The 14198-nt window shown below is 36.1% G+C and overlaps 1 protein-coding gene across 1 annotated transcript in view; it reads left to right on the top strand.

Annotated features, from left to right (window-relative positions):
• Positions 1 to 14198, top strand: part of KIAA1109 (KIAA1109 ortholog) — a 121415-nt gene that overhangs the window by 18948 nt on the left and 88269 nt on the right. The window contains exons 8-18 of the mRNA XM_009580350.1: positions 445 to 524; positions 1744 to 1894; positions 3779 to 3935; positions 4745 to 4823; positions 5633 to 5724; positions 6612 to 6729; positions 7840 to 7995; positions 8984 to 9081; positions 10112 to 10290; positions 10443 to 10549; positions 13238 to 13446. Coding sequence (XP_009578645.1) covers positions 445 to 524; positions 1744 to 1894; positions 3779 to 3935; positions 4745 to 4823; positions 5633 to 5724; positions 6612 to 6729; positions 7840 to 7995; positions 8984 to 9081; positions 10112 to 10290; positions 10443 to 10549; positions 13238 to 13446 — 1426 coding nt within the window. The remainder of the gene's footprint in view (positions 1 to 444; positions 525 to 1743; positions 1895 to 3778; positions 3936 to 4744; positions 4824 to 5632; positions 5725 to 6611; positions 6730 to 7839; positions 7996 to 8983; positions 9082 to 10111; positions 10291 to 10442; positions 10550 to 13237; positions 13447 to 14198) is intronic.

A 14198-nucleotide genomic window follows, 5' to 3' on the forward strand; every position in this document is an offset into this window, starting at 1 on the left:
GAGAAGAACTGAAGTTATAATCTGCACTTCAAATTTAGCTTACAAACAGCTGCATTTGGACAGACTGTGGCGTGGCCTGGGCACTTCTGTCTATTCCGTCCATTCTTCTGGTAACGTGACAAGACCGATGCCTGGTAGATAAGGTAGCTTGTGGCTCTTGCAAGCAGCCTGGGATTGCATCAATCTTGAGTCTTGCCCACAAAATCTTCCTGGTTAGGTACCACATACACTGTATCTCCACTGTTGGCTTGCTTGATAGAGATAGCAGTTTTATTGATGATTCTATGGTTAAAGATGTACCACTTACAAGCTACAAGTGAGCCCGACCTATGTAATCTCTTCCGTTATGCTTAATGTGTTGCATTTAAAATTACTTGAATTCATAAAGATTTATCTCAGTGCATTGCTTTTTAATCTTTATCTTTGCACTTTTTTCCGTTACAGACCACCAAGGCTGATGGGTGAAGGTTTTGTGGTAATGCAGTCCAATGATGTTGATATCTATTACTACATGGATGAACCAGGTACCTTCTGTTAAATACAAAGATAAAATTTTAAGGGATTTGAAGGCTATTTGTTTATTTAATTGTCTGGACTTGCTAGACAACTTCTTTTTTTTTTTTTTTTTTTTTCTTCTCTATGCTGAAAGAGTGAGTGTAGTGTTTTGGAGCCAATAAAAGCATATGCTTATGAATGCTTATAAGTTCATAAGTTATTTTTTCTGCAAATGAAAAAAAATTCCACTGAAACAAATGGGAGAGGGTTCACATGTTTCATATTTAGAAATTTTGAGCTGCGTTCTCTTTAGTGGTTGTTGTCAGCTTCTAGACCATTTCATGTAAGAAGCCTGGGGAGTTCCGTAGATGAAATAACTGTACGTGTAGAACTAATGTTTTTATCAGTGAGTAGTTTTATACAGATGTAGGTACTCTGTCAGCAGTGCCTTGCGCAAGTCTACATGCAACATGGAAGCAATTAATCTTGATATTTATTCTTGAAACAAGTTATGTTTTAAGCTGTAAACTTAAATGATGTAGGTTTCCAAAAGTACTTCAGGAGTGGGGACAATTTATAGTCAATACCTACTGGGGTTTTGGGGAAGTTTATTTGATGCATCCATTTTTGAATATTGCAGTGTCTTTTTCACTTTAAATCCAGTGCATTATATTACCACTTTATTTTGCTGGAGTTTTTTTTGGTTTGCAAAAGCTTAAAGTATTGCCTGAATCTTGATCAAAGGTAACACGTTCAATAATGATGTATACTGGTGTAGGATAGGTGGCAATTTTGAATCGTTGCTGAATGAATGCTTAAATTTATACTGGTAACTCTGAGTCTACTGTAGTAAGTCTTCCTTTTTATTTGCTTGCCTGTAGAAAATGATTTTTAACTTAATCTTATTTGTTTCAAAACTTGGTTTGTAAGTAGGATTTGGAACTGAATGTGGATGCATGAAAGCCTGTATTGGTAAAAAGCATACTTAAGAGATAAAACTGCTGTGTATGTCAGCATTTCACTGACATCACTGAGCAGCGCTTCAGAAAATCCTGAAAATTTTTGGCCATATTCTTGCCCTTCCCCTGGGAGTCTGCATTGAATTGTGGCTTGATATTTATGTACCGTAGTGGTCCCAAATAAAACTGACATCAGGACACTTTAATTGTCTTGTGCTTAGCAAACATTTTTCATGCTAATTTGAAGCAGCTTCCTTTAATAATCCGTTTATTATATTATGCAATATAGGCCTTGTACCGGAGGAGACGGAGGAAAGTAATGACGGAGAAGCAAACAACGAAGACAGCAAATTACAGGATCTGCCACCATGTTGGGGTTTGGACATTGTTTGTGGAAAAGGAACAGACTTCAACTATGGACCTTGGGCTGATAGGCAGAGGTATTATCATGATGTACATCTTCAGTTTTAATCTTCAATATCTATTAGTATTGAGAAAACATTCTAAAGTTTCCAGTGTGCGATTGCTCAGACTTCTGATTTGTATGGGGTAGACTAGGGAGTCTAAAAGAAGAGTCCTGCCACAATGGTTTACAATTAGTAAATTCATTGTTGTTTATCTTGTTGGCCTTCTAAAGTTAGTATCACTCAGTGAATTTTTATTATTAAATTAATAAATTATGTTCCTATTTTTTGTGAACAAAGTAGTTTTACTATTTATCAAGTGGTACATACCTAAGGGTTTAACCTTTTAATTGGTTACCTTTAGACTTGTCAAGCTCCTATTAGCTCATGGATGGAAATACACTGCATATCGATGAGAAAATTTTACGGAAGTACAGATCTGGCTATGAAAATACTGAGGGGGGAATCATTTATACCTGCTCAGGAAAATCAACCGCTTGATGCGGTCTCCAAAGTATTTATTATCTAGATATTTCAGTGACAAAATATTAGGCCAGAGCTCTACTACTGTTCTTCACTTAGCCCTCGATATTTTGCTCATGAGTATTTCTGGTGGAGACAATAGGATTGTTTAGAGAGTAAAGGACTATTAAGTAAAAATGACATAATCAGTGCTTTCCCTCTTTTCCCCTATTAATTACAGATTGATACTTCTCTTGGCCTCCATCAATTCTCCTGTGAAACTCTTATGATTAATTGTCTCTTAGAAGTGTGAGGACGGCAGACCAAAGAGCGGTCATTAGATATGACAGTGTCTTAGAGAATTTAAGAGAAAATGCCAATTTCCAGAACAGTGCTTTGCTAGGAACATAAAGTCAGTGAATCATTAATGATATTTTAAATACTACCAAGAAAGCTCGCACTGATTGTGTGCTTTTTATAATTTTAACTGGCTAGGCAGAAGGCAGTTTGGTGCTGATGCAGAGTGCGTAGAATTCAGAGATACATACCTGGGAACACTTTCGCATTGTGCCATGGATGGAAGATAGAATTTTGAAAAGTGCCTGAATGTTTTAGAAGCACAGATCTGTAGGAGTTCTGTGGACTTTGTATTCTGAATTCATATAAGGGCTTCTAGAAATACCAATCTTTAATACATCGAGCAATAAAATCTTGCGTTTCCCCAGGATTTTGAGAGTGTGTGTTGTATGGTGTTTGTGGGGGTTTTGTTGTTAGGTTTTTTGGCTTGGGTTTTTTTTTTTTTAAACTTTTAAGCTGCGATAGTGGTCAGGTGCTGGGTGCAGGAAGCTGCTACCCCCCTTAAAGACTTACTTCCACCCCCCTGAGACCTATATAAGCTATGCTGTCTGTGCTTCATCACTGTGGCTTTCCTTTCATGTGGTTGCATGTTCAGATACAAGTCTGCAGAAATGTAGACTTCATTTTACTCCCATTCTGAGGTCCTAAAATTTTGTATTTTGTTTATTTCTGGGCATTACATCAATTACTTATGCACAAACTGAAGCATAAACAGGTTACTTCCTACTATGTTTTTGTAGCAGATTTGTAAACCAAACATTAGGAATAAGAAGAAAAATATAGCTTGTTTGCCATCTGAATGAAAATATTTTTGTTCTAAATTTATGGTCTGTCTATTTATGGCTTTTACCCAAAAGTCACTTCTTGTCATCGAAACTTTTGGAGATTTCAGTAATGAGTTGGAAGGCTTCCATGATGACAACTTTAAACATTCTTTCTTATCACATCCAGTGGTTGTCTAAAGACTCAGCTAACTGGAAAATAATTAAGTGAACCAAACAGATGCATAAATATGTATAAATATATATATTTCTTCTGTGAATAAAAACAACTCTTTTTTTTTCTTTCTTTCTTTCTTTCTTTCCCCTCTCTTCCCACTAGGGATTGCTTGTGGAAGTTTTTCTTCCCACCAGACTACCAAGTTATGAAAGTCTCAGAAATTGCTCAGCCTGGGAAACCAAGACAGATTCTTGCTTTTGAACTGCGGATGAATATTATTGCAGATGCCACCATTGATTTGCTTTTTACCAAAAATAGGGTAAATAATGAAAACTTATCTAGAAAATAACTTACCTACTGTGATTACACTGTGCTTTTTGGTTGTGCATGTTTTCAGTTGTCTCAGGAGTTTGTTACAGAACTATGGTTTTAAAAGCTAGGTGATTTTTGTGTTAGTCTTCCATAATTATGAGCAAACTCTTCAAAGAGAAGTATTGGCTGAGAGGCATTAATATTTGTTGGCTTATTTTAAGTTTCTTTTAAGCCTTAGAGCTACATCTTAAGCCATGCCAGCTCCTACAGTCTTGGGAATTCATGATCTGGACATTTCCTGTGCAATCTTCCATTATGATGAAGCTCACCATGATGAAAAGATAATTTCTTCTGATATTGGATGAATATCTAATATTACTGGAGAGATGATAGTGGGGGGAACAAAAGTTGCGTATGTCTAGGCGTTTGGATTTTTCTTTCCCCGTTGCTACTCTTACAAATGGGATTAGCGTGACTTCATTGTACACCTGTTTTCTTCTTTTTGTGACTGAAAGGGTTAGAAAGTGTAGGTTTAGAAAGATATATTCATCTGCCCTCTCAGGGCTTGGATCAGAATATCTTATGCTGTTTCTATTAGTGGACCTAAGTCAGCATTTGTTAAGCCTAAAAATGGCTTATTTGGTATCAGTGCACATAGATAGTTCGTTAGTAATTTTTCTGAAGGCAAGAAAGACTTCAGTAATCGGGTGCCTTAATCTAGGTGTGGGTAATGAGAGCCAGAGGCATAAAGTACACTGGTTGATACCACGAGCCTAGAAATAATATTTGGACTTCTTTTCCTTTCTCGCAATACAGGAAACTAATGCTGTGCATGTAAATGTTGGTGCAGGATCATATTTGGAAATAAATATTCCTATGACAGTAGGTGAAAATGGTGAGTTAAGACCAAGCTGAATTTGTTTTCCTAATGTTTTTCCTGAACAGTTATCTTAATTCCTATGTGTGTGAATGTCTTGTAGTGTTTTTCCTTTGTGACTATGAGATTTATGTTCTTATGTAAAGGAACAAAAAGTATTTCCTTGTACATTTCATTGCAAGATATTAAAGCATGTTTGTATTTAAATAGTTAAGTTACCTCTGTGTTTTGTTTGGGTTAGGAAACACAAATTCCTTAACTACTAGACAGTGTATCATTTAACTGTGTGTATATTGAAGCAGATTGCAGATATGTTGTCAACTCAAAGCAGGAAGACTTCTTCAGTAGGATTAGTGTAGTAGTTGAATCATGCTGAGAAACGCGTTATGAAAACTGATTTAATAGTAGTTTATTTAAACAAAACAAACGCGAAAATCCAAGGTGAAGTGGAGATAAATGTAAAGTTATGAGTACGTTCCTTGCATTTACTCATCTTGTTGGCTGGTTTGAAGCCCTTTGCAAAATTTTTTGTTCTCTTGATTCTTTCTGGCATATTTGAGTTTTATTCTGCAACTTAAACCAAGACCTCCAGAATCTGAGTATTTCCAGACCCAGCAAGAAGACTTTTGTCATCTCTCCTACACGAAGGCAGGACATGTTAAGCTCTTCACTGACAAACAGTAGAGGACAGAATTATTATAGTGCTAATTTCCATCATTATATTTCTTGATTGTTAGTGGACTGCTGAAATCACTGGTGAAAATTATTTAAATATTTCTGTAACTCTTATGTCTGAATGATTATGTTTTGTGTCTTTTGTTTGCCAGGCTATTCACCTACAATTAAAGGGCAGCTTCTACATGTTGATGCCACCAGCAGTATGCAGTACCGGACTCTCTTAGAAGCTGAAATGCTGGCTGTAAGTTTGCTTTAATAAGCACAAAGCTTCAGTCTCTAGAGGATTTTTAATAAAGAACATATTTATTTGTCTGTGGAACAGTTCTTTAGATTCTTAAACAAGAGAGAAATACGCCTTTTGAATGTATTTTGCAAGACCTTAATATGTAGGGAACTTATATATATCACACATAACTATGCACGTGTGTAACTTTCAGTGACTTAGATAATTTATATACCAAGTTATATGTGTTTTGAAAGCAATGGAGGGATTGGAGTACCATTTGCAAATCTTGCCTTGTTTGCTATGTAGCCGTGTGTTCATGTAGGCTTTACCTTAAATGATTACACTCGCTAGCTGTGCTACAGAATGTGTGTGCGTAAGTACTTAAAAGTACTTTACAGTGCTTAAACCACTTGAGACAGATCTAATACTACATTATTCTTTTCTTTGCCTAGTATTTCACTTTTGCAATACTGTAATTCTGTAGGTTACCTTTCTCACTGGTTTTTAAATGACCTTATCAGAGTGATGTTTTTAATGTTTAAATTTGAGCATCATAGAGTGAAAAATATGACATTCTGAGGGATTTTATCTTTAATGTATTGTGAAAAGTGATGCTTTTAATGAAAACTTTGGTTTATAAATTGCTTGATACATTTACTGCACCAAATGTATCAGAAGTTCAGTGTACCTTTCCAAATAAATGAATACACTAACACTTGACCTTCAAACACAGAAAGAGAGAGAGATTAAATTATTAAGGAACTGGAGAGGCCTTCTGTTCATCCCAGCAGGAAAACAGTTTTAATTATTCAGCAGAGTACATATGTGAAAACTGCTGAGCTACAGGGTCAACCATTGTCATCTTTTCAAGTAATTCTGATGCTTTAACATCTTGTTCACAGTTTCATATTAATGCCAGCTATCCCCGGATATGGAACATGCCACAGACATGGCAATGCGAACTGGAGGTTTATAAAGCAACCTATCATTTTATCTTTGCTCAGAAAAGCTTCTTTACAGGTAACTTCTTAACTAAGTAAGTTACATATCAAATTAAATATTCTTTCTTCAGAATTTCTTTTCGAATTTTGAAAGGGTGTACAAGGTCAGGTACTCTGACTTCACATATTTAGGACAACAGATTGTTTCTGAGGGCAAAGTTCCTGATGTTTTCTGTTGCCTATGAGTGTCTAAGTACATGATGCTCTTATATTTAAGTAGAGGTACCAAATAATTTAATTTTCTAATGTCTGAACTAAATTTGATCTGCAGTTATGTTAAGTGATCTTAAATTTCAGATTAATTTATTTCTATCGCAGCTATTGATTTGTTTAATATTTGTCACCTAGGATGTTGATTTCTCTGATATCTCTCTCTTTGGCTGACTGATTTTCAACTACTTAGGCTTTAGGTTGTGTCCCTGTGGCTGTCAGATGATGAGAGAAAGTAATTTGCTCCTTAGGATTTTGGCTGTAAGGAAGAATACATGTGCACAAGGCAGTACAATGTGATACAGCATCACCAAACTGTTGCTGAACGTTCCAGCTGCAGTAATGGAAAGAATGTAGCCCCATCAATGTGGCACTGCCTGGGCTAATTAGGCCTGCTGGGAGGAAGGATTAATTAGTGCAGGCATAGTGCCATGCTAATAAAGTTATCCTGCTAGCAAGGCCAGAGCCATTATCTGTGTAGTGCAATAGTACGCAGCATAGTCTACCAATCTATTCAGAGCAAACATGAACTTCTACAATGTTTTGCTGCATTAGAAAATATTACTAATGTACACATTCGGAGTATCAGAGTGGAAAACCAAAGGAAAGCAGTTGGCAGTCCAGTGCTCTTAGGTCGATGTGTAACTTCGCTACTGAACAAAACTAAACTAGAAAACTTCATTAAACCTATGGCTTTCCAACTTAAAAAGCAGGTGAGAAATGGGAGATGGATCCACAGCAAGTATTTGTGGAATATCTGCCTGAGAAATGAATACTGTGTGTTGATCTCCTCTTTTTCCTTTTTCTGTAAAGGAGCAAACGGTTACGATTTACAATTTATGAAAAGCCAAAAACTTAAAAGAAAAATCTCTCACTTGATTGCTACTAACTTGTCTTTTATTACTTTATGTGGGTTTAGATTTGATTCAAGACTGGTCCAGTGATAGTGCACCTGATATTTTTTCATTTGTTCCTTATATGTGGAACTTCAAAGTCATGTTTCATCAATTTGAAATGATTTGGGCAGCAAATCAGCACAACTGGATTGACTGTTCTACCAAACAACAAGAAAATGGTGAGATTACTTTTTCTTTATCTGGAAGAAGAGTGCATACTACAAAAAATAGGTACAAAATATAGATTTTATAGAGACAGTACAAGAATTATAAAATTTTTACTAGAAAAATTTGTGTTCAGTGATAGCTACCCATTTTGCTACTGTTGATGTGCATAAACCACCCTAAAACTGTTTTAAGTTCTAACTTACTTTGTACAAATGCATACCTTTTTGGGGAGAGTGCAGTTCTAGATCATGTTTTAGCATTCATTTTTCAAGACCCTTTGAATCTTTGATTTAGTACAACAGTTTGCAGAGAGCAACCATGAGGTCTTGACATACCTTCAGTAAGCTAACTGAAAACATTCACTCGGGAATAAATTTTTTAAGTAATGTTGGAAAAATACCATTTGAACTCCATATAACTAGAAATATCTGTTTCCTGTTTGTTTCAGAATAGGAAATAACGCTGCTAATTCTAGACAAAACTAAGAGGTACATTTCAGAAAGCCAAAACTTTGTTTAATGTGCAGTTTGGTTTATATATATTTCAGTGGTCTACACTGTGCTAGAATCTTATAATTTCAATGTAGAAAGAGGATGGTGGATTAAAAATCATGAAGTTGTGTTATAGTTAAAAATAAGGCTCACTACTTCATCAGAAGCCTGAGGAACTTTCAATGTGTGTTTTCTTGTCCAAAAACTGGTGTGTGAAGCAATAAAGTAAGTCATAAGATACTAGTTACAGTTGTTTTTATTGTCTGCTTGCAATTTCATTGTGCTAAGTACAGTGTCTTTCTATAAAGGACAAGCTGTGGGGAGTAAATACTTTCAGAATAATTCAGTACAATGTAAATAAAATACAGTAGTTAAAATGACAATTTGCTCTGTCATGAGTTCTTGAATATCTTACTATTATTTTTACCTGTATGTTTGATAATTTATCTAAGAACAAAATATGGAGTAATTTTGACAGATTTTTTTCTTTGTTTTTCTTCTCTCCCAGTTTATCTAGCAGCTTGTGGAGAAACATTGAACATTGTTTTCTCTCTGCCTTTCACTGACTTTGTTCCAACTACATGCAATACTAGATTCTCTTTAAGGGTAAGTTCTTCCCCTGTCCCCCCTTTTGTCTTCTAAATGTGAGGTAGTTTCCCTACCTTCTTCAGTCAGGAAATTTTGAATAAACTCTTTCCTGAAAGAAGAATACTCTTTCACTTCCGGTTCATAGAATTTTTCTTTAAATAACCCAGAGGTAAATGGTTTCTGTTGCTTATATGAAGCATCCAATCATAGGCTGTTTTAATTTATAAATACATATATATACATAAATAAAAATGTATTTTAAAAATACATATACACATACGCTTCATACATACATATATACACACATTTAGTATGTATATTTACTATATATACTTAGACTGTTTCTATGTGTGTATTATATCACTTTGAAGTCTGTTCCCGTTTATTTAGAAAATGTGAAAATCTAATGTATGTGCGAAGGTAAAAATCAAATACTGGAATGGGTACTCCCAAACCATTTTGGAAAGCCATCTTCGAGATTTTTTTAAGAGTTTCTGTAGAATAAGTAATGATGATAAAGTGTGTCTTAACAGACGCAGCTAATTCTTCGATAGACTGTGCTTCTTGTCTTCCCTAGAATAGAAGCAGTCTACTGCTACTAAAAATAAAAAACTAGTTGGCAGTGATGTTGGTAATTTTGTATAATTTGTTAGCAAAGAAAGTAATGTTTTATCTAATTTTTTTAAAAAGTATGGTTTAGTTGAGATATAGGGTAGCCTTGGGCCAGTCACTTAACTTTTGCAATATGGCTTGAACAACAGACGAACAGGAATCGTTAAAAGCCATGCCCCTGTGTTTTACAGATTGCTATGATGTGTTGTTATGGGCAAGTTACTGGACTTGTAACTGTTCAGAACTACAGAGCTCTTGGGATTGGACTAGAAATTGGTGGGAGCTGTGGTCAGCAATCACATGTGAAAATTGAGATTTCTTGCCTCGCCTGGCCTATGAAGTGAAGATAATAGCACATATGAACGTGCGAATAGTATGAGCATTATGCGTAAAGTGAATGTAAATTAACTTTTTTGTTACTAATGTTTGATTTTAGGGAGAAGATGTTGATCTTCATTTGTATCTACCAGATTGTCATCCTAGTAAATATTCCCTTTTTATGTTGATGAAAGATTGTCAGCCTAATAAAATAAGTCCTGAATCTTGTATTTCTGCCGAATGTCAAAGTGGTCAGAAAACAGGCAAACCCAAATGGAGGAACATTACTCAAGAAGAGTGAGTTTTATTGTTATATATATTTATGTCTTTGTATTGGCTCTTCATCTTTACTTATTTTGTCTGTGATGAAAGCAACCTCATATATTAATAGAAAATATTTAATGAAACTATTGTATTTCAAATAAAAGTATGATGTTTCTTTTTGAAAGGGCTGGATGGGTTGAATGCTGGACAGTCCCGAGCGTTGTGTTTACAATTGACTACTCATGGCACCCAATTTATCCTCAAAAGGCAGATGAGCAGTTAAAACAATCCTGTAAGTGTCACTACTTTTTTCCTGTTAGCACGTTTCATTTCAGGAACTGCTGTGACTTTGTTGGATCAAACTGCTTAAATTTGCAGAAGTGAATTTTGAACTGAACTACTATTTTATGTCACATGGGAGAATACTAATCTTTAGAAGGCACCGGGTTTGATTTAAAAACTGACAACATCTTGTGATGCAAAATTTCAGAAAGTGTCCCAGTTCCCTGTGTAAAAAGAGGATACTATCTGTAGTTCATTTCTCCTTGTCCTTAACAAAGTGGATCTCTTAAATGGGTTGTTGCATAACATAAAATATCACTTGGTATATTAAATATGAAGTACAATATTTTTGGCAGTATCATGTTCCTTAGTGTTTATAAGCTTTTTTCCTTTGGATGTTGTGATGTTGTCTTACGATTTAAATGTTTAAATACACTATATATGAGATACAAAAACATTGTCTTACCTTTATGGATATGTGTCGTGGTTTAACCCCAGCCGGCAGCTAAGCCCCACCCAGCCGCTCGCTCACTCCCCCCTGGTGGGATGAGGAAGAGAACCGGAAGAGTAAAAGTGAGAAAAGTTGTGGGTTGAGATAAAGACAGTTTAATAGGGAAAGCAAAAGCCGTGCACGCAAGCAAAGCAAAACAAGGAATTCATTCATACTTCCCATCGGCCGGGCGGTGTTCAGCCATCTCCAGGAAAGCAGGGCTCCATCATGCGTAATGCACGTGTAACAAGACAAATGCCGTAACTCTGAACGTCCCCCCCTTCCTTCTTCTTGCCCCACCTTTATATGCTGAGCATGACGTCATATGATATGGGATGTCCCTTTGGTCAGTTGGGGTCAGCTGTCCCGGCTGTGTCCCCTCCCAGCTTCTTGTGCACTCCCAGCCTCCTCGCTGGTGGGGTGGGGTGAGAAGCAGAAAAGGCCTTGACTCTGTGTAAGCACCGCTCAGCAATAACGAAAACATCCCCGTGTTATCAACACTGTTTCCAGCACAAATCCAAAACATAGCCCCATACTAGCTACTATGAAGAAAATTAACTCTACCCCAGCCAAAACCAGCACAATATGAAACTGAGATTTCATTGTCGCTAGCACTGTTGAAGTGAACCATGGCCGGCAGATACGGGTGTTAGACTGGTCAGTGTAACACTGATTTCTAAGTAAGAATTTTCAAATTTTAAACATCTAAACAATATTTCTAATTGGGAAATATTCTGTAAGTATGTGCTTGCAAAAAAAAGTTATAAAATACTTAAATGCACGATAAAAGTATGTTATTTTAAATGCAGAGGGACGTATGCAGGAGGTTATGGGGTTACATAAAAGTCTTTCAGGGTGAGATGGTGGAAGCAGAACCGATGAAGGAGAGGTATTAGAAGAATAATGAGGGCTAATTTGAATGGGCCTCAATGAGCAGGTGTTAGAAGGCATGCTGGGTAGGGTTTTTAAGTTTTGAGTTCCAGCAATTCAAATCTAGAAGAACTCACATTTTAGTGGATGAAGCAGAAAAAGCAAGATTCATCTTGCAGATGTTCATTAAGTGCTCTTGTGAGACTCTGTCAGCTTGTGTCAAATTTGCATACTTCAAATTTGAAAACATTTACTCATAATCGTAGCAATTGAAGCTGCATTTGAAAGTTTGTACATACACAGGTAATTTCATCTCCAGCTTCCTTCAATGAACAATCCAGCACAGTCCAGCTCACATCTAATCTGTGATGCTGACAGAATGTGTTTGTCACAGTAGCAACATCTGTATTTTCTTTTGAGTCTATCGATAGAACTCTCTAAGTCTCTGAGAAACAAATATGTTGCGTAACAGGAGATGCAGCTTCCAAAAAAGTTGTCATCTCACTGCAGCATTTAGCTAATTTATAACACAGAATAGAATGCAAGCACTGAGCAAGCATTGTAGACAATAATGGTGTTACTTGAAGGTTTGCTGGCTACGTGTGTGTATTCACTGTAGTTCTGTATGTGCCGGTTCTTCCAGTTAAACTGGTACCTGAAATCTTACTCCATCTGGAGTATCGATTTTATATGGTTTTCCCATAGAGTTCTTTACTTCCCAGCAATCACTTTACATCCCCAAAGCACTTCCAGTTACTCATTTCCTTCCCATCGCCTTTCCTCAATTAAAAAAGACAAAGCACTTTCTTCTCCCTAACTCCAAATAAAAAGAAGGGTTAGCAAATAAGATTTGAATTTCCAAACTGTTTTGTGACTAGAGTAATTGAGTTGTTTGAGAGGAAATTTCGGCCTACAGAGCTACCGGTTCAGAATAAGTTTTTAACATAACTTTTGCAATTTTCCTGTTTATTCACTTTTGTTTATTCTGCAATAGCTGTGTGGTTGTGGGAAATCTGCTACACTGAAATGAAAGCATGTCTTTGTTTAACTTGAAAAGCAAGATAAATAAATTGAATTTTTTTTTTTCAGAACTTGAAGGATTGTTTTTCTCTTGCATAATTAACATTGACTAAAATATTCTATATTTTTCTGTCTTCCCATAGTTACTGAATATGAGAAACCAATTCTGTATAGCATAGACGTATTAACATAATTATACAATCCAAATTAGAAAGCTGCAAAAGGTTATATATTTAATAAACATTCATATTAGAATTTTGTCCATCAGAAGCCTAACTTGTAATCAAAATCTGTTTTCTTCTTTATTTTGCTCCAAAGTGTCAGAAATGGAAGAAACAATGTTATCTGTGCTAAGGCCATCGCAGAAAACAGCTGACAGCGTGATTTCATCTCCCACAGCATCAACCCGCCTTCCCCTTGACCCCTCAGAGCTGCCCCCAGATAAGCTCCATGTGGAACTGGAACTCTCCCCAGATTCCCAGATAACCCTGTATGGACCCCTGCTCAAAGCCTTTCTGTCCATAAAGGTAGGCGTAGGAACACAACTCATAAAACTTATGGATGGCCACATGTAGGAAAGGGAAGTAATTAGTTTGAAATGGAAAATTAGAATTCCGCAGTATACATGAATTTAGATGAAAACTTTTTGTAAGTACTAGTTTGGAATGACTTCGTTTGGTGATATTGTGTAGCTGGGATGAATTCAGTTGGCACAGGCTTATGAGAAGACTTTATATATATATATATATGTATATGTAGACCCATATCAGCATAATTTTCCTTTCAAGGAATAGTATATGCTCTGGACTTCACGTGCAGAACACTTCTTTGACTTTTGCAGTAGTTTAAAAAAAAAAAATCCATGATTATGATTAGAGCTTATATAAACAACCACTTTTCTGCAAAGATGTATCAGAACCCATGCTTTTAGTGCGTTTTAAGTTCTGCAGAGTGTCCTAATAGTTTGGTTTTGTTTTAATTAGATTCTGTGAAATTTCTGGAGTTAGGATCCTATACTTTTCTTGGTATTAATCTATTATGCTTTAAAATGTTTGTGTTGCCTATGTTGTGTCATCTTCCATTACTGATCTTGAGGGTGGCTAGAAACAGTTTAATTTCTTCCCACCTCCCTCACCCTGCCTAGTTGTGACAAAAGCAGAAGCGATCGAACATGTCGCTTCTATTTGACTAACAGTGAAATACTTGGGTTTTGGCTGGGTTTTGAGGTTGGGTTTTTTTTGTGGGTGTGTGTTTGTTTGTTTGTTTTAAAGGTCTGTTT

Source organism: Fulmarus glacialis, unplaced genomic scaffold (assembly GCF_000690835.1).
Source record: "Fulmarus glacialis isolate BGI_N327 unplaced genomic scaffold, ASM69083v1 scaffold24716, whole genome shotgun sequence".
Lineage (NCBI taxonomy): Eukaryota > Metazoa > Chordata > Aves > Procellariiformes > Procellariidae > Fulmarus > Fulmarus glacialis.